Consider the following 21748-nt stretch of genomic DNA (forward strand, 5'->3'; position numbering starts at 1 on the left):
TTTTTGGCTGTAATTTCATCACGATTCCCTTTGATCCAGTTCGATACGATTATTTAAGAACGATTCATAAATATTTTCAAATATATTCCGAAAAAAGAACGTTTTACTCAACGTTCTTCATTTATACAGCACAGACATGCACCAAACTTGAGCACAAGTCACAGATGAATTTAGGATCAAGGAGGTTTTTCTTATGTATGGCTGCATATATAAACAAAAATAATACTATTGTTACATGCATTGTAAATCTGATATGAATAAAGGATAACATGCAACATAATGTCTTGATGCAAACACACACACAAACATACGGTATGCAAACTGTGGAATAAACGTTATAGATTTGCATATCATGAAATTTAACATTTATTGCACCAATAATTACAGTATTTATTGCACCAGGATTTTACACGGTATGTTGCACCTGCAAGTGTGTTTCCCCTATATGGAATTATGAGCACCGCTATTAACTATTGACATTTCACGTAACACTAGCCAGCACTAGTCAGTTGCACGCTTTCTACACTGCGTGCAGTTAAATGGGACACCTGTATGAAGCAAAAGGGACCCCCCCCACCATAGACACACATGTATTCACAGTAACTTCATCGTATAGCAGCCCATCAAAGGCTGTTCACGGGTTCTTACACAAGAGAGAAGCAGGAGACCCGATATGATAGACCCACCTACCTCTCCTAGCAGAAAGTCTTTTAATTGGATAACTTATTTGGCAAAGTTAATAGAAATATAGGACTCCAGACTGCGACTAAATGGTCGCATTTTGCTAAACGACATTTTTTTAGGAGGTCACATCGGTGCGAATGCAGAGTTTCCCAACACTCGTTGATTATGCGCGAAGCGTCCGTTTTTTGTTTCGTATGAGAAAAATGGAAAGTAGCAGCGCGAGCGCAGAGCACTCTAACCCACGGAGCACAAATCATTATAAACAGCGCTGTGAGAAGCGTGGCGCGAGATGCGGAATTCATTTGAATTTGGCTGTGGAAAATCCCTATGGAAATTCTTAGTGTCTCTTGCCTTGATAATTAAACAAGTTTAAAACCATGTTTAACAGCACACCATTACAAACAACACAGAACATAAATGAAAGGCTGTACAATACAAACATCACCACCCTAACAAAAATGTACCTTGCTTGGATTAACTGTAGGATTATCACTTATGCAACTATACAGTATGTGTACTGTAACACTTATGGCAGAAATGTGCTATATCCATACTAAATATCTGTATATTATTTATATAGTCCTATTATATAATTAATTTCTGTTACAATTATGTCAGTTTCAAAAAGTTTCTATTTTGTTTTTATAGTTTCTAAATGTATATTTTCTGTCATTTCATAACAGAAATGCCATAGTTTTATTGAAGTTACTTACTATCGTAGGAAGGAGCCATGCTTGGTTTAACCAGTGACTACCTGTGATCTAATTGCAAATATCACTTAAAACTATGGACACTAATGGAGGAACTATGACAACTTTTCAATATTACTATGGACCAAGCAATCAGTTTTTCTTCAGTGTAAAATCTGTTCTAGAATCTGTTCTTTAAATGTAGGAAAAAATGTTTGCCTTCAGAAATTCAAAGAGATGACAGTACTTAATCAGTAGGATAGCATTTAAATTTAGCCTAAGTAACTTAGGTAGATGGTACTGTTGCATCAAGTCAAAATCAATGCTATACTGTCAAATGTGCATTTCAGTGACAAAATAATATAAAATATATAATAATGTCACTATTTCTATTAGTTTTTTTTTTTTATATACATTTTTTTATTACGTTTTTTTCCCTGTTGCTACCAAATCAGGTGCTTGTGCCACAATCTGTAGAACTTTAGTCTGGAGCCCAGTGGTGACATGTATGTTCGGTTAAATAGGTTTATATTATCTATTGGTAGTGAAAGTAATTTTCTGCATTGAGGCATTTCATTATTTGACAGTTATTATTACAGCTATCTGAGCTTCCAGCCCTTCAAGTGTCAAAAGCTCCTAGTACATAACAAACATACACATGACAAGGCGAACACGAATAACACATCTATAACGATTCTAAGGTCATTTTAAGCTATTACTGCAACGGTGCACGTAAATACGAGTCCGGTGTTGCAGGATTGTGGACGCACGTACAGCACCAACGCTGCTGAAAAAGATCCTAGGGGAAACACTGCCCATATAAATTTTTTTATGGGAGAGGCAGCAGAGCGGAGGCGGCACCGCTTGTCAAGCAAGTTCACGAGAATGTTTTATCTTTTTGCGGCTGCCACGTGTCATTGACCAATCAGATGTAACTTTAATAAACCAGCATTTAGCTTTCCACTGCTTAGTTTCCTTCAGAACAGTCTGAAATCGCTCCCAATTCTCTATATAGTGCATGATGTGGCATTCACTATAAAGAGAGTAAACAAACAAGTGAGTGATTTCACTCATTCACATTTATTTAGGCTGTTTTCTATTCATGGTTAAACCATATTATGAAGAAATAACACATTTTATGGAGATATAAAACAATATAAACGTAATATATTGTAATTGGAGAAGAAAGCAACATAATTTATCTTACTTTGGTCAAATGGACATAAATAGATTTGAATAATGACAGAGAAAGCCGAACTCGGCAGCATAAACTTTCTTCATTTAAAGTGCGCTTTTTTCCCTTCATGCAATACATCAATACATTTTTACACCCCTAATCATGGTAGTATTTGTTGTTCTGCCTTTATGGTATGCTGATTTAAAAACAAATTAAACACATATTGTGGTAAAGTAATTTTTATAATCTAATAAGAATCACCACTGAGAATAATGGAAATTACAAAAAATGAAATAAATTAATAAAATAAATTGTACCGGATATATTACGGTATTGAGAATTTGGGGGAAAATTTGCTGAATCGTCATAAAAATAATGACAGTGATATATATATATATTAATGTCAATTTAATTTTCTTTATGCAAAATATTATTTACTATTTTGTTTTTGTGGTGAAATGTGACCTGGACATGTTTTCATTAGATTTGCCCAATAAATCTGTAGTTCCACACCTGCATGATGCTCTGCAGTAAAAGTGACATTATGAGTGAGTGCAGACACAGAAAAAGAGAAAACGTCTCCACAGCCACTTGCTCATTTGCTCATTTTCTCACAGTGCTGTGAGTCATCCTACCCTCGCTCTATTGGAGAGAACTGCGGTATTCAACGCTGAAGTACCTTAAGCAACTGGCATAAGAGAAAATAAATAAAGCTTTTCATGAGCAATGAAAGCCGCAGAAAGAATAGCAACCGTTATTGCTCGGTCTTACGCAGGCAGCCCGACCAGCGCAGGAAATGTGACACGTTATTATAACAAATATTCGCTGACTTCCAGTAACAAGCTAAATTTGTTCAAAGCTGCTGCCATGGCAATACATCCTGTGCCTGTCATTAGGCAAACATAATTAGCCATAGCTGAGGCTGTCTAAACACAGGCCCATCAGACGAGAGGCTGGCAGTGCTCTAGTGGGACAACGCTGAGGCACCACAGACCGATAGAGCTCTGGGTCTCAGTTAATTAGGACAGAGAGCTTATGGGACGCAGGGCTATGCAGAACTCTGCTGACTAACGGTGTGGCTGAATTCTACGGGGAGAGAGTGCTGCTGAACATGAATACGATTAGCACATCTCCCTTTGGATGAATAAGAAACAACCTGCTTGTTGGAGATAACTAAGAACATCTCAATGACAGGGTGGAGTAGGGCTGGACGATATATCGAATATTAACGATATAATGGACATAATTTTGCTGACAATGAAAAATTGACCAATATCGTGATTATCGCGATGATTTTAATGTGCTTTCATTTGGCCATTAAGTTTCATAAAGAGCGCATCAGTGGACTAATTTCACGATCCTTCAGGGCTGCACAATTAAACAAAATGACATCAGAATGGCAAGTCGGTCATATGTGATTATTAATCCACAAAAGGCTGTGATATGGTATGAGGCTGTACTAAACCCTAACCCTAAACCTACCCCAAACCCCAACCCTAAAACTATGCAAATATAGCGTTGGTAGCACATCCTGATAGGTATCATATATTTTCAGGACAGCGGCACTCTCAGATCAGTTCACGTGCATCGTGAAATCAAAGTAATGCAGGTTCAAGCATAAGCACAATTACAAACATTAGTAACCGGAACAAGATATTATACAAATCTGCAAACACGGTACAGAATAACAGAAAAAGAAGAGATTACATCGTTTCAGGAAATGCTAAACATTTGTAAACTATCAAATACACATTGCCTTCTCTGAGTAACAATAAAAGCTCCTTATGAAGTTGAAGTAAATAGACAGCACTTTCGGTGTCAAAATAAAAGCCCTCAGGTGAAGTTAACAGGCCTACTGATTGGGAAAAGCCCATTTTTGTCTCCAGTGAAGTAGCTTTGCACACCTTGTTCATTCACAAAAATGTATTAGTATAAGCATTTGAAGGTAAATAATGCTTTTTATTAAGCTACTATTTATCACTGTGTATGAAATATAAATATAAAGTGCACATCAATGAAAATTATAGGATTTCACTCTACATTGTGTTTATTTAATAAAAAAATTATTATTAGATTTTTAGTTAATGTCTTTAAACTATTTAATCTACTTGGCTAAAGTGGCTGTTTGGATGAAATGATGGTTCCTCTGATAAAAAAAACAACACTTTTGAGCCATTTTGGAGCAAATACATAATTATCGAAATATATATTGAATATTGTCAATAGGCTGAAAGATATAATTTTTTAAGACATATCGCCCAGCCCTAGGGTGGAGACAATAAACAATCCTACAGGGGGAGATAATGCATACCATTTGAACATGTTGCCACATTCCTATGGTCCCTCTATAGAACACGGTTCATTAACCATCTAGATAGTTGTATAATGCCCCCTCAAGTGTTAATAGTTCACCTAAAAATGAAAATTCTTTTATCATTTACTCACTCTCATGCTGCTATTACTTTTTTATGTGGAACTCAAAAGCAGATGTTAGGCAGAATGTTAGCCTCAGTCACTATTCACTTTCAAGGGTGAGTAAAAGATGACAACATTTTCATTTTTTAGTGAACACCACCTGGCAAGTGGCCCCCCTGTAATATGAGTTTGAGACTCTTGAAGAAAAGCAGCTGTGTCCGTTTAAAAGGGAAGAAATAAAAGCAACAAAGTCATGTAAATGCAGAGAAAATCAATCATGATGTGAGACTGTGGAAAGTAGAGCGTTCACTCACCGAGTTTCATCGATGTACACTGCCTCCAGAACCGAAGCTGCATATTCAATGTTTTTCCTTAGATCGACGATGTTCACTTCCCCCTTATCCAGTTGCTTCACGAGACATCTCAATCTGCAGGGAGACAACAGTCAGAGCCTTAAACTTGGGAAAATTCCACTTCTAATATGAAAGCACAGAGGTGCATTCACTTCATGTTGGAATTACCGTATTATGAGATTTCAACTCGTAAAAACCGTAAACTTTCAATTTCTGAAAACACTGAAGCTCTGACTTGACCGTCATGACGTCATGTAAAAAGAACCAAAATGGCACAGGTCTCAACAGTTAAAGGTGGTTTACACATATTCCTGTTTGAAATGCCATTTTATTATCGTCCCTGAAACCTGTAGAGGTTGATCGATATATCGGTTTTTACGATCAATTGGTGCCGATAGTTGCTTTTTTGAACTATCGTTATCGGAAAAACTCTATGGCGATAGTTGCCGATAGTTTTTTCATCATTTCATTATTTCAAATAAGAGTCCCCGATGTGTTTCGGGCTTGTTAATACTTAAAAGTCCTGCATTATCCACTAAATCTTCATTTTTTCTGGTTATTATTGGGATTTTGGTTGAACAATAAACTGCATCTGGGATTTTATTAATTTTGGACACTTTGTCTTTTTTTTTTTTTTTTTTTTTTTGACATTCTATAAATCAATTTTAAAAACTATCGGCCAATTAATTGGTCATCGGCCTTTCCCAACACCTTAGTTATAAGTATCGGCAAAATCCACTATCGGTCGACTTCTAGTTACCTGGAGCGCTTTCATTGTTCTTAACCACTTTGAGAGAGCATTATAGAGGTGAATTAGTAAAATAATGTAGTGATTAAATATTTTGCTGTTATCAACAACAAAGCCACACATGGATTCATTTTGATGTTATAATTGTTGCCACATACACAAACAATTTCTGAACCGCTCAGAGTAGAAGTCACCTCAAGGTGTCATCTCTAATTATTTTCTTTCTTCAATGAAACACAAAAGGAGATCTTTAGAATGTTTGAGCTGCTCTTTTCCATACAAGCAATGTTGATGGTGATTTATACAGCCATGTTCCAAAAAGGATTTAATAAGTGGTCACAAATGGTATCCATAGAACTCCTTTGCTATATTCCAAGTCTTCTAAAGCCACATGATAAATTTGTGTTAGGGAAAGGTTAGAATTTTTCAGCCATATTCTAAATTGCCATTTGTGGCTGTGTTTCTCAAAGTTACAGCATGTCTAAAAGCAAACTTTTTTAAATTTTTTATTAAACAAGCATGCATGAGATTTGTTAGCTCCAACGATGGGAAGATTAGTGAATCAGTTAATTTACCATTAATTTTCATTGTATGGAACAGAGCAGCTCAGACATTCTAACGTCATGATTTAAGTTTCAATAATATAGTAAATAAATAAAGGAAAATAATATAGGGTGTGTAAATGATGACAAAACTTTCATTTTTTGGAGAACATTTCAAGAGAATCAAAACACTCTTTTCATGACGCAGGAAAACAAAATCTGTTTTAAGAATTAAATGAAACATGAAAATTGAAACAGACTGCGCAAATTCCCACCCACACAAAAACAAAGACAACCAAAGATTACAGTAGGCCTACATCAGCTATTTAATCATCATATCTCATCAGCCAAAATAATATGTTCAGTGAACCTTTCATTGCATTCAAAATAAGCAATTTTTTTAAATAAGAAAAGCAAATATGTTGGCAGAATTACTGTAAGGTAATCCAGTAAATATGTAGGTCAAAAAAACAAAATTAACATTTGACAGTAATGATTACCCTCCATGTAATCCAATCACTGCCTTCCATTTCTTGTTTTTGAAAAAAACAATATATATATATATAAATATAATGTCCCGCTCATCGCTATTCAAAGAAGAGAACTGATTTACACATCTGAAAGAAATAAAAGTAAAAATAAATAAACAAACAAACAAATAAATAAATAACAATATAAAACAATAAAATTGAACCATTGTAAGCCAGATAAAAATGTAGCATTTTTTATAGCTCATAAGACTTAATGGAGTTCATATTTACATTTTCCTCAGGAAAAATAAATATATACACAAATGAGACATTACTATGAACATACAGTAAGATTATAGTGTTATAAAATGAGTGTGGAATGCATAGCTCAGATAATTTAGTCTTGAAAGAATTAATATTGAAATGTCTAAAAAAAATTGTCTCCATTTGCTCTCCATTTAATCTAATTTCTGTCTAGGAGAAACATGTAAGATATTTGTAAGCTCTAATGTTTGTGTGTGTGTGTGTGTGTGAAAATGAACCAAACAAAAAAGCTGCAATATGCTTTAGGGATGCACACACTCCTCAATATAGTGATTAAATTTCTCAGAGGGCAGAATGTTCTTTGAGTGACTCAAGGACTTGTCTATGCCTTTTGTTTGAGAACTGTTAAAGCTCAGATCTGATGCCGTTTCTTAAGGAGGAGCTGTCAGATGCACTCGTCTAAGCAGAGGATCAGACCGCGCTCGGAACCAAGCACAGACCCGAGCGACTGAGCTGCAAACAGCCTGATCAACAATGAGTGGCTGCCTTTGGTCTGGGTCTTTTCGTCAAATATTCTCCATGGTAGTGAGTGAAAGTAATGCTGTAGCAAGACCCCACTCAGTACCTGCTGTCTCTCAGCAAATTTGCATTGATGCATGTAATATTGGGTCTTTGGTACCTCAAAAAGAGCTCTGTATATGTGTGTAATTTCTTAAATTTTACATTTGAAAATTTTTTTAATGTTAAAATACTTTCTCCAATCCCAGGTTAATACGCAGAGGCAACTATAAGCCATTCATAGGTTGTTTTCCCTGAAAAGTGTAAAAACTGTGGCTCCTTCAAGATGGCTCTTTGTTTTAGTAGCCTGATCAGCCCAACACAACAAAACAGGCTCAACAAATGGCATGAGTTTTGGGACCAACCAAACAGATAGTCGGGACGCTTTAACAAAACAAAATTCAAACAAAAAAAGCAATTTTTGATAGCACGGTCTCCAGTGTTTACCCGCTAAGAATATACGATGCGGTGAAATTACACTTGTAGAATTTTTCTAAAAACATGTGGCTCTTTAGTGCCGATATTTCACAGAATCAAGATGACCTTTTTGTTTTTTACAGTGCCTCATCTGTGTATGTAGATGACATGAAGCAATTGTCCGAGGTTAGTTATGTAGATATCATTAACTACTTTGAATTATTATGACAGTCAACAACTGTACAAGTTGAGCATGAAATTCCTTTTTACTCCAAATAACCCTTAAATGGTTGTTGTTCTCCATCTAGATCGCCGGTTTCGGTTAGTTTTGCATTGCTTCTTGAGACCAGAAACAGAAAACAGGCAATTAGAATCACAATGGCGCCGCCCAGTAGTTGCTCATGAAAACCGTGGACAAGCTGGGATAGGAGAAAGTGTTTTAATGAAAAAAAAAATCATAATAATAATAATTCCAAACATCAGCTTTAATCAACCAAGTTGGCACAGTTATCTCAGGCTACGTCCACATTAATACGGATAAATCTGATAACTGCGATTTAATTTTTCGAAATGCTCTCCGTCAAAAACTGCCATTTTCAAACGTTTTCCAAAAGTTGTTTGTTCACACTGAAATGTCAGAAAATGTTTTAATCCCTTTACTGCGCATGTGATTAAAAAAAAGGTAAGAAGCTTGGCCCTGTGTCATTTCCATGTATGGTCTGAAAAACAATTGTCTTCGTGTTCCGCCGCAGGACAGCAATTCACGTCACCTTTGAAGGAATGCAATGTGAAGGTTGTACAAAGTAACATTTATCTTTAACAACGCTATCAAAGTGAATAGCAGGCACAGTAACGCCGCAACAACATGGGCTGCCACCTTTATTGTTTTGGTTGAATGGATCACACGACTGCATCACAAGACAAAAAAACCTGCTTTCGAACATATCCATTTACCCTGTCCACACTACAATGCGAATAAGCTGTTTTCAAATGTATCCACTTGAGAAAGCACTTTTGAAAAGCTCTGTAGTAAAACAAATGCGTTTTCAAGTGTGGATGTGGTTTAAAAATGGTCAAATACTGTCAAATTCATCAGCCTGGCAAATATATAGGTCTTTAGTACTATGTACTGTTTTAATCAGTATTAAAACAACAACTACAATGATCAATATATTTGCCAGTATATTCATTAACATAAGAGTATATTTAGTATATGTACATTTTTGTTTAATGCAGGGGTCTGTAACATAGCAACTTGAATAAACACCTCTGCAGTAACGTGCTATTGACGTGGCTTTTAGATAACACTTACGCCCAAACTCAAACTGTCTGGGGCTCTCTGCCAAAGAAACGAATGAGTATGGAAGACAAACAACAGCAAGAACAAAAACTGGAATTACAGATGAAACTATTGGCTAAGTTTTCTGAAGTGAAGACACTAAGAAAGAATCAGCACTGACTAGTAAAAAGCGTTCAATAAAGAGGAAAACATTATGTTGCTGTCAGTATTGACCTAAAGACTGATTTACACAGTCTTAGAGTCGGACCTGACCTCATGCTCTAGCTATTCCCAATTGCAAGCCAAGATATGATCTGGAATGGTTTCAGACTGTGATTCTAGTCTGGGTTGAATTAGAATATCCTTTGATCTGAAAATGAGGCAAATATTCACATGAGAGCAGTAAACTGCTCCTCAAACAGAGATAGCCTTGCATTCATCTCAATTTGTCTCTCAAGTATGTGAACGGAAAGAATGAGTTACCCTCGTAAACATCCTCTGTCATAGCTGTGAAAGTGTGGTGTCTGTTATTTCGAATGTGGTCAAATAGGCTTTTTTTACATGAAAGGCGTGAAACATAATTTGTTACTTGCTATAGAGTGCAACCAACCTAGTCTCATAGAATGAATGTAACTATAACAATTCTGCAAACTGACTTTTACATGCTGCTTTCTATGTTTTGCTGCAGTTGACTGGTGAAATTAAAACTAGAGGTGCTACAACAACTGTGCACTTTGTTCACTTTCACACAAATCATGACTACAATGGCTGATTATGGCTTTATAAACACTTGTTTTTCGCAATATTACTCACACACTATTATGTTATGATTTCAAAACATTTTTACTCTAACGGACTATTTGAAAAACTTTACATTTTAACGCTTGTATGTATTAAAGCCTAACCTACTTTTACACACTTTATCCAATGTGATTAGCTTCCACGGTAGCTCACCTTATAGATTGTTGGGCTTTGGACTCGGAAGGCGTGATTCAAGACCAGTCAAGCACGCAAGCTGACATGTGAGACGAGAGTGCCGTAAAAATGACCCAAGCTGACATGGTTGCTTCAGAAAATGTGCTTTTCATTTCTCATTTTGTTTTTGGACACTATCGGTTAGGGTTAGGCGTTGGTTAAGGGTAGGAATGTCTGTTTTGTTTCTACCTCTCATTTGATTATAGATCACTACTGGTTAGGTTTAGGTTGAAGTTTTATGTTAGGGATGTATGATTTACTCATTAAAACCTCCATCTAATATTCACCATTTCACTCGCTTCTGGCGCCCCCCGCTGGACATTTCACTGATAAACTACAGCCAAACGTGTAATAAGTCACATAATTTCATTATGCAAAAATGTTGCCACGGTCATGTCATTTTCATGAGACAGACTGAGTGCAACGGTCGGGATCGGAAGTAAAAATCCTTTATAAACCTATACAGACAGACCTATCGTGAGCTCCGAGGTTAATCGATGGTATATGGTCCTGTTGAATCCATCCGTCTGTGTTAATTAAATTTCATTAAAAAAAAAAAAAACATGTTTAAATGGCAGAATTCCTGGTAAAGATCTACATTAGCCATGATTTTGAAGGGAAAGATCCACCAATCAGAGAATTACAGCTAACAACCCCGGGCAAAAGAGCCCAGCAGCGACCGCCCACTTCCATGACGTGTTGTGAATGACGTGATTGATTCGTCTCCCTACACTCTACAATCAACTACTTATAGTATATAACAGAATATTTTGCAATAAAATTAAAAATGATTTTAAGTATGGAAACAAACCACTTAAAAGCAATAATTGTATATTTTTCCTTTTTTGTTTTATTGGATTACGTAATTTGCAATGATTCATGGGATTGTAGTTCATTCCCTCATTAAAGACGTCAAGTACACAGTCTTGTACCTTTGTCTTTTTGTCTGATTTTTAAATATTTTTTTGTTCAAATGAAATGTTTGTAGTGCCACGATTTACCTCTGAGCTGGTTGGTTTGGTTCATGGCTTAGAACTCTTTTATTAAGTACTTTATGAAATCCCTATGGAAAAAATGAATGGGAAAACTGAAGACCGAGACCAGCTGAAAACACATATGTTCCACGAGCACTTAAGCAATCCACACTAATTGCACTTACTGATAATAATAATAATTAAAAAAAACTTTCCTTGTCTGTCTCTTTTTTCTGTACTAGGTTCTACAATACTCCAGCTACTCTGAGAACTTGTCAGTGTGATCATGCAGATATTGCTGACTTTTGTATGACAAATTTCTTGCTATGTTCCTCATTTGTATGTTGCTTTGGATAAAAGTGTCTACTAAATTAATAAATGTAATGAAAATGTAAGACGGATGAAAAAAATGGGTTAGCACTGTTGCGCTCTACTGCTAGCCAGTGGCATGTAGTATTAGGGAGAGGGATATTCTCATTTTAGAAAGCATTTTAGTGTGCAAAAATGTGTATATGCCCCTGAGTGAAAGATGAGTCATCAATATTTTTGGTCTGTTTTTACACTACCATACAGTATAGTCCAATTTTTAAATCAAATATAAATGTAAAAAGTCTATTTAAATTTTCAACTTAAATTTGAATAAAAAAATATAAACAAGTGCATTTAAAGATTGCTAAATATTTGTATTCTGAATATTTCTTGTTAAGTAGACGAGGAAAAACAGTATCAGGGTGACATGTGTCAACCTATCAGTGCCTATTTTTACCTGGAGTGTGTGAGAGCACGTGAGAGAGATGGACTCCATCTGACTTTCTTTCCATCTGGAAAAGGGCAGAAGATTGATAAGGGCTTTGGAAACTCTGCGGGTGATACTGATGGCACACCGTATCTCGCCCAGTTATGACTCCCAACTTTGCTTGCCCACAGTCGAGCACCTTCAGTAGGTAATAAAGTGTGATGGACAAGAGGGTGGGTCACAGCACGCACATCTCACTCTCTGTTCAAACATCTTACTCTCACACAAACACACACCCACCCCAAATGTCACAGTGTGTATAATTATCACACAAGCTCCCCAAGCTCCAGAGGGGAGGACTTTCCAAAGCATGATACAGGGTGGGCAGGACCCATACAGCACTGTGGCAAGAGGGGATTTACAGTTTAATACGATCAAGCTCTTTAATATTTTCTCCAGGCTTCATTTGAGACCTCTGTTCATGTGCCTCTTTTATTCTTTCATTTTTTATTTTTTTTTTTGGCAATAGCATTAAAAAAAGATAACGAAAAAGGGACCCTAATACTCTCAGTAAAATATCTGTACACACTTAAAAACCTTTAGATATTAAGGTTTGTGTTTAAAAGCTTAAAATTAGTTATGCTGACAAAATAAATTGCCTGCTAATTAATTTCTTTGCAAAACTAAAGAAATGGGGTTGTTGGACCGTTAGGAAAGCAGCCAACAAGTGCCCATCTTCCGTGGTCAAAACATAATTGCTATATTTCAATTTGTGTTATTTCATATTTTTAATGACTTTAATATTTTTAGAAAATGTAGAAACAGTAATAATAAAGAATAATTGGGTGTGTCTACACATTTGACTGCTACAGTAAAATAACTCCCTACCGCCAATGTTAAATGTACAGTGGGGTCCAAATGTATGTGATCACTTGTGAAAAGAGCTTCTATTTAGCATTTTTCTAATTTAATATAGTTTTTTCAATACAAACTAAGTATAGTATCAGCTTGACAATTTGAGTGACAATTGACATGAATTTCAGAATATAAGTATTTGGTATGTGCTCCTTTTGCTTTAATGACAGCATGCACTCGTGCTGGCATGAACTCCACAAGTTTGTGCAAAATCTGATGATTGGTGTTATCCAGCATGATTTGAGAATGTTCCAAAGAGCATCTTGTGTGCTTCAGTGGAAGCAAGGAAATCTGGGCCCGAATTCACAAAAAAATCGTAAGGCTAAAATAGCTCCTAATGTCGAAATTTAGGAGCAACCCTTAAAAATTAGGGGCATGTCACTCCTAATTTCAGGACTTGTAAAATTTTGATCTAAGAGTAATTCATGAAGCATTTTTATGCTAAAAGTAGCTCCTAAAGCCACGACAGCTTAGAAGTCCTTCTGAGGACTTCTAACTCCCTAAGAGTGACTCACAAACAATTCAAAGCATGGCTGCTGACGTCAATCCATATTAAAAAACAATATATTCGAATATTATTTTGACATTGGCCGTTTACAAAGGTATCGCCAGAATTACAAGGGTGTTTTCATTATTGTAAACTTATTTAAGGATGCAGGTACCTCTCCCACAAGCTGAAACAACCAAATTACACCGGAGATAAAGGTTTTGACAATTCTGCGCTTCCTGGCCACATCAAAAGGAAACTGTGTAGTAATTGGGAATTTCTGTCATCTGTCAACAGAATAATCTATCAAACTATATATGCCCTATCCAGACTGCACATCCTCCGATAATTAATAGTGTACTTTTTCCTGTGGATGCGCGCTCGTTGCAGAGAAAAAGGGGGCATTCACGGGATATCAAAGCAATCGCAGGACTACCCGGTGTATTGAATCTGTTGACGGGATCCACGCTTGTTTCATTACATCAACATAGCATGAGGAAATGTTCATCAACCGAATAAAAATCTATCTATCTATCTATCTATCTAGCTTATGTATATACACTGATCAGCCACAACATTAAATCGGCTTCAAACAACATTTATTATCTAGTTATAATGGCAACTGTCAAGGGGTGGGATATATTAGGCAGCAAGTGAACAGTGAATTCTTGAATTTCAAGTGTTGGAAGCTGGAAAAATGGGTAAGCGTAAGGATCTGAGAGACTTTGACAAGGGCCAAATTGTGATGGCTAGATGACTGGATCAGAGCATCTCCAAAACGGCAGGTCTTGTGGGGTGTTCCCGTATGCAGTGGTTAATACCTACCAAAAGTGGTCCAAGAAAGGACAACCGGTGAACCAGCGACAGGATCATGGGTGCCCAAGGCTCACTGATGCGTGTAGGGTGCTGTAACGTGTGCTGGCTGCTGGCAATGATGATGAAGACGAAGATGATGAGAACCCAAGTGCAGTTTTAATTACAGAACGTGAAATTCAAAAACCCTAACTAAATATAAACATGAACATGGCTTGACTAAAAACTTGACTTGACAAAAACTTGACTTGACAATAAACGTGGCCTGACATAAACTTCTACACTCACATTCAATACTTGACAACTACACAATGGAAAACATGAGGCTTAAATACATGGACATGGGAGAACATAAACCAGTGAACAAACAGAACTGATAACAAGATAATTAAACAATAAACCAATGAAAACATGACACATGAACATGGAGGAAAAACAGGAATCACATGACAAGGGAAATAGGAACTAAACATTTCAAAATAAAAGACATGAATCAACAGAATACACATGACATATCCCTCCCACTAAGGGGTGTCTCCTAACACCCCAACACATAAACAAAACACGTAAAACATGACATAAATTCAAAGTTCTGTAGGGAGTGGGGGGGGGGGTGTCTTGAGGCATGCGGCATGGCGTGGCGAGAAAGGGCGAGGGGCATGGGACCAGGGCAAAGTCCGTGGGTGGTGAAGCCATGAGAGGCTCGAGGGGCGGAGCCATGGAAGGTGGAGCCGTGAGAGGCTCGAGGGGCAGAGCCATGGAACATGGTGCCCGGAGAGTAGCCAAAGACTGGGAGGACCAAGGCGGTGCTGGAGGCTCGGAGGAGCAAGGCGGAGCTGAGGGATCGGAAGACTGAGGTGGAGCCTGTGGGACTAAGGACCAAGGTGGAGCCGTAGGGAAGGAGGTCCCTGGTGAAGCTGACAGATCGGAGGGACGAGGCGTAGCCAGAGGATCGGAGAGCCAAAGCGGAGCCAGGTGACCGACAGACCAAGGAGGAGCCGGAGGGACGAGAGACCCCGGCACAGCCGACAGGCTGAAGGACCATAGTGGAGCCGAGGGAACGCCGAGCTGAGGCAATGTCGAGGGACCGACAGGCCAAGGCGAAGTCCAGGGCTCAGAGGGTCCAGGCGGGATTGGAGGGCCGAAAGTTCCCCTTGCCTGCTCAGGAGAACTAAGGGTGGGTATGAAGGTGGGAACCATCTCCAGGTCCCACTGCTCAGGTGTGGCTGTGACATGGCATGGAGCAGGCTGAGGCGTTGCGGTGACGTGGCATGGAGCAGGCTGAGGCATTGCTGTGACGTGGCATGGAGCAGGCTGAGGCGTTGCTGTGACGTGGCATGGAGCAGGCTGAGGCGTTGCTGTGACGTGGCATGGAGCAGGCTGAGGCGTTGCTGTGACGTGGCATGGAGCAGGCTGAGGCGTTGCTGTGACGTGGCATGGAGCAGGCTGAGGCGTTGCTGTGACGTGGAACTCTGGATAATAAACCAATGAAAACATGACACATGAACATGGAGGGAAAACAGGAATCACATGACAAGGGAAACAGGAACTAAACATTTCAAAATAAAAGACATGAATCAACAGAATACACATGACAGGTGCAAAGTCTAGGCCATCTGGTCCGATCCCACAGAAGAGCTACTGTAGCACAAACTGCTGAAAAACTTAATGCTGGCCATGATAGAAAGGTGTCAGAACACACAGTGCATCGCAGCTTGCTGTGTATGGGGCTGCGTAGCCGCAGGCCGGTCAGAGTGCCCATGCTGACCCCTGTCCACCGCCGAAAGCACCTAGAATGTGCACGTGAGCATCAGAACTGGACCATAGAGCAATGGAAGAAGGTGGCCTGGTCTGATGAATCACGTTTTCTCTAAGATCATGTGGACAGCTGGGTATGTGTGTGTCGTTTACCTGAGGAAGACATGGCAGCAGGATGCACTGTGGGAAGAAGACAGGCTGGCAGAGGCAGTGTGATGCTCTGGGCAATGTTCTGCTGGGAAAACTTGGGTCCTGGCATTCACGTGGATGTTACTTTGACATGTACCACCTACCTAAAGATTGTTGCAGACCATGAACATCCCTTCATGGCAACGGAATTCCCTGATGGCAGTGGCCTCTTTCAGCAGGATAATGCACCCTGCCACACTGCAAAAATTGTTCAGGAATGGTTTGAGGAACATGACAAAGAGTTCATGGTGTTGACTTGGCCTCCAAATTCACCAGATCTCAATCCGATTGAGCATCTATGGGATGTGCTGGACCAACAAGTCCGATCCATGGAGGCCCCACCTCGCAACTTACAGGACATAAAGGATCTTCTGCTAATGTCTTGGTGCCAGATACCACAGGACACCTTCAGAGGTCTTGTGGAGTCCATGCCTTGATGGGTCAGAGCTGTTTTGGTGACACGAGGGGGACCTACACGATATTAGGCAGGTGGTTTTAATGTTGTGGCTGATCGGTGTATATATATACCGTCTCAGCTGACAAATAGCGGTTCCCTGTCTACCAATCACTGAGGGTGATTTAAAGGAGCATGCTAATAAAACATGACGTCATCCATAGCAACAAGTTCAACACCTTACTCTTATCTTAAGATTTCCTTACTAAAACTTGCTCTTAATAGTTTTGTGAATAGGTTTTAAGCAAAAACTCCTAGCTATGAACTCTTTGCACAACTGAAAGTGGTAAGATAAAAATCGGTGTGAATACAGGCCCTTTCTGAACAAATAAGTTGCTTCACATTTGCTTTCTTTTGATTTGTGGCCTAGAAATATTCCTTCATTTAACATTATAATTTTTCTAGGTTTTAACTTTTTCAAAATCTTAAAACTTTTTGCTTATTTCCAGGTTGAAATGAAAAATGTCAGATGTTCAATATGACCCCACTGTATATGACATTTATTATCACATGTACTGTATGTAAAAGGATGCAGAGCTCTTAGCACATCCCCCTCCCCTGCTCCCACCACAACAGCTGTTGTGCTTATCAGCATTCACATGAGGCCTGTGAGAGTGTGTTTAACATGGGTGACTGTAAGAGTGCAAAATCTCTGACATGCGCTGCTCTTCAAGATGATGTATTAGCCATGCCAGTGCACTTTTATTTCTCCTTTCAGTCTTGTTTACATTTTGTATTACATTTATTCATTTAGCAGATTCAAGGTATCCAGTACATGGTTCATGGCTGTTTGGAATGAAATACTCACTTACTACTTACTGAATACAGTGCAGTATACTGTACACTGCCTAACATTTTATCCAAAATAGTCTGTGAAAAACAAAAGTTCAGTATTATGCAACAAATGTTTTAAAAGGTGGTATGCTAAATTGTTGTCACATGACCTCATTCTGAGAGTGCCATCCACTTATCATCTTGGAAATAAAAATGGTAACTACATTTTAATTCAATTGTGTGTGCCCAAGCAAATAATAGAAAAAATTTGGTCAAATCACAGCTAATATGACTTCCCGTTTATTCGTCACCTTGAAAATTTGAGTCAAGTCAAGAGTATTGAATTGTGGGATACTTTACCCAATGTAGTGCACACTGTTGTTTAGAAAATTTGTATACAGAGTATATAAACTGTATACTGCAGAAATAGTAAAAGTAGCCAAGTATGGTAGTGCACAAAGCAGAGTGTCTAAAACCCCACTTAGCCATATTAAAATTACTCTAATGCACGGCATCAAGTGGCTTATTGCTTTTAGAAACAGCATTACCAACAATATGATTGATGGATGGATAGATAGATAATTATAATATAGAATGTGTGATCAGAGGTGCCCGTTTAATGGCTTCAAACTAAACTCATCCAATCAGAATTTAGTACGAACTATCCATTTTATAAACAAGACTAATATACAGTACACTCACTGACCACTTTATTAGGAACACCTGTACACCTACTTATTCATGTGATTATCTAATCAGCCAATCATGTGGCAGCAGTGCAATGCATAAAACCATGCAGATACGGGTCAGGAGCTTCAGTTAATGTTCACATCAACCATCAGAATGGTGAAACAATATGATCTAAGTCATTTTGGCAGTAGCATAATTGTTTGTGCCAGACGGGCTGGTTTGCGCATTTCTGTAACTGCTGATCTACTGGGATTTTCATGCACAACAGTCTCTAAAATTACTCAGAATGGTGCCAAAAACCAAAAACATTCAGTGAGTGGTGGTTCTGAGGACTGAAATGCTTTGTTGATGAGAGAGGTCAATGGAGAATGGCCAGACTGGTTCGAGTTGACAGAAAGGCTACAGTAACCACTCTGTACAATTGTAGTGAGCAAAATAGCATCTCAGAATGCACAACATGACGAACCTTGAGGCGGATGGGCTACAACATAAGACCACATTGGGAACTATTAACCAAAGTGTTCCTAATAAAGTGCTCAGTGAGTGTATCATAAAAATATAAGTGAAAAGGCTGAAAAACACAAGTGATGAGGCAAGTTTGAAGGGTTGCCAGATACCATTGAGAGCACAGCCACTTAGACAAACTGTATTTTTGAAGACTGTGTCATGGCCCCTCACAGTGTTCTGGTGAGGGTCTTTAGACTGCTGTGAGCGTATGGAAATTAAAATAAGCTTTTAAAAAAAGCCCGTCAGGAAACAGAGAGAATACGAATAGCTTAACTTCTTTAGCAGGCCTCCCAGAAGCAAAAACATACGCAATAAACCAAGCTGGGCTGTCTGCTTTTAGCTGCATCCGGACTCTTGAGCCCACAGCATAACATGCTGCCCAGTATGACTGTTTGAAACCATCTCCACCTCTGCTCTGAAGATTAGGGCCAGTAGGTGAGTCCCTATTTTCCAAATCTAGAGACACCAAGGCTTTTCATAGCCCACAGTGTATATCCACCCTGCAGATTAGTGATAAACATTTTTTTTTTAAAACAATCCATGAAAGCAGGGTTGCCAGATCTTGCAAGAAAAACAAGCAACCTGGACTCACATAACAAGCCCAAAATAAGTGAAATTAAACTAAGGGGTTGTTAGTGAAATAGAAAACATAAAAAAAATATACCGTAAATTACATGAAACCCAGTTTTAGGCTAAATTGCAACTTGCTGCAAATAATTAATGTATAATGTCTTTCTGATAATTACATCCATTTACAACAATAATCAAAATGTTTCACATACAGTAACTAGCCATCTTAATCAATTAATAATTCTCTCTCAAAAATTCTCTAACCTGGAAAAGGTTAATAGCGTGTATTAATCCATCATTGGGGAAGGGCAAAAACCGGTGAGGAAAACAAAGAAACAAACTACTGTGATTATTAAGGACTTTATGCAAGGTGCAGCTCGAACAATAATTGGGGTGATCTGACAGTTGCAATTAGTGGTTTTTATTGGCCCCCATAGCACAATAAAGTGGCACCAGCAAGACCAAAAATGCAACTGTATTAAGATAAGACCGGCGTCCACGAGCGGGGAGGGGTTCACTGCCGACCGCATGGAGTGGGAGAACCGCTGCCAGGGGCGGAGGAGACCCCTACCATCCACCAAAATGCGGCGGGGCGTTCCGTCCGCCAGAGGCCAGAGGACTGCCTCCGATCCACCCGCGGAGGAGTGGCTGTCATCCACTAGAGGGTGGAGAAGTGACCGAGGACCAGGCTACGGCATATCAGAGAACCGGCGAATGCGTTTTTTTTTCTCTCTCTCCTCTCTCTCTCTCCCGATGTTGCTCTGTGTTGGCCTTTCCCTCTCTTTTTTTTGTTTTGTTTTTCCCTCCCCTTATCTCCCTCCCAGGTCCGAGAAGGCGGGGAAGACCTGCCGGAAAGGCACAACACCCCATCTTCGGTGGTGGCTGACGTACATGGTCATCACATATATGATGCAGTTTTTTGTTATCGTTCTGTTTTCTAACATAATTGCAATTAATATTTAATATATGTAGTTGCATTTCATGTTTGTAATGAATATGATTTATTTTTGATCATCTGGGCAGCTAGAAACTTCTGAATTCAACAGAGTTTTCGAACTTCAACGTGCTGTGTGAAATCAAACTAACTAAACACCTTATTTCCATAGGGCTAGTTATTATATTCATGAGTAAACCACTTTACTGAATTGGAACTGTGCTTCTATAGTGAAAATGTTTCATTATGTTTCTTACACCATAACAGATATCGTTTTCCTTTGATCAAACTCTATAGGGATAGTTCATCCTAAAATGAAAATTCTCTCATTATTTACTCACCCTCATGCCATCCCAGATGTGTATGACTTTCTTTCTTCAGCAGAACACACACAAATATTTCTAGAAGAATATTTCAGCTCTGTAGGTCCTTAAAATGCAAGTAAATGGTGATCAGATATTTGTAGCTCCAAAAATCACATAAAGGAAACATAAAAGTAATCCATATGACTTAAGTGGTTTTATCCATATCTTCAGAAGAGATATGATAGGTGTGGAGAAACAGATCAAAGTTTAAGTCCTTTTTTTACCCTAAATCTCCACTTTCATTTTCAGAAAACTGGCAGGAACAAAAGTGAAACTGGAGATCTAGAGTAAAAAAAGGACTTAAATTTTGATCTGTTTCTCACCCACACCTATCATATCGCTTCTGAAGATATGCATAAAACCACTTCAGTCATATGGATTACATTTATGTTTCCTTTATGTGATTTTTGGAGCTACAAATGTCTGATCACCATTCACTTGCATTGTATGGACCAACAAAGCTAAAATATTCTTCTAAAAACCTTTGTTTGTGTTCTGCTGAAGAAAGAAGTCATGCACATCTGGGATGGCATGAGGGTGAGTAAATGATGAGAATTTTCCTTTTTCAGTCTTCAATCACTCCGGACACATCCACGTTCCACATGAGAAGAATATTAAGTGCTTATAAAGTGCTGAAAGTGAGAAGAATATCATAAAATTTGCTTTGCAAAAACATTAATCAAATATTTATAAAATATGCATTCCTGTTGACTGTATTACAGCATTTACAGCTAAAAACAACTTGCTTTACAACTCACTTTTGGTTCATATCTGCGGACATTTCAGGAGCTAAAACTTGCCCATACATTCAACAACACTTCCAGCTTTGGCCACTGGGGGCAGTGGTTCGACTTTCACTAAGCACAGACCAATTTCAGCTGAAAAACTTTCCACCTACTGTCACTGAATTTGCAGTGATATCTGTCAGGCTACACTGCCTGAATGTTTGCTTCAAGTTTTTCTAGAAGCATTCCTGAAAGGGACTGCAATGCCAGCTTGTGCTCAGAGAGC

At 38.5% G+C, this 21748-nt stretch overlaps 1 protein-coding gene across 2 annotated transcripts in view; it reads right to left on the reverse strand.

The window, feature by feature from the left end:
- The window catches only part of LOC127447378 (dual specificity calcium/calmodulin-dependent 3',5'-cyclic nucleotide phosphodiesterase 1A-like), an 85720-nt gene that overhangs the window by 20764 nt on the left and 43208 nt on the right, over positions 1 to 21748 (reverse strand). For both annotated transcript variants that reach the window (XM_051709218.1, XM_051709219.1), the window contains one exon: positions 5280 to 5393. In XM_051709218.1, coding sequence (XP_051565178.1) covers positions 5280 to 5393 — 114 coding nt within the window. The remainder of the gene's footprint in view (positions 1 to 5279; positions 5394 to 21748) is intronic.

This window comes from Myxocyprinus asiaticus, chromosome 10 (assembly GCF_019703515.2).
Source record: "Myxocyprinus asiaticus isolate MX2 ecotype Aquarium Trade chromosome 10, UBuf_Myxa_2, whole genome shotgun sequence".
NCBI lineage: Eukaryota > Metazoa > Chordata > Actinopteri > Cypriniformes > Catostomidae > Myxocyprinus > Myxocyprinus asiaticus.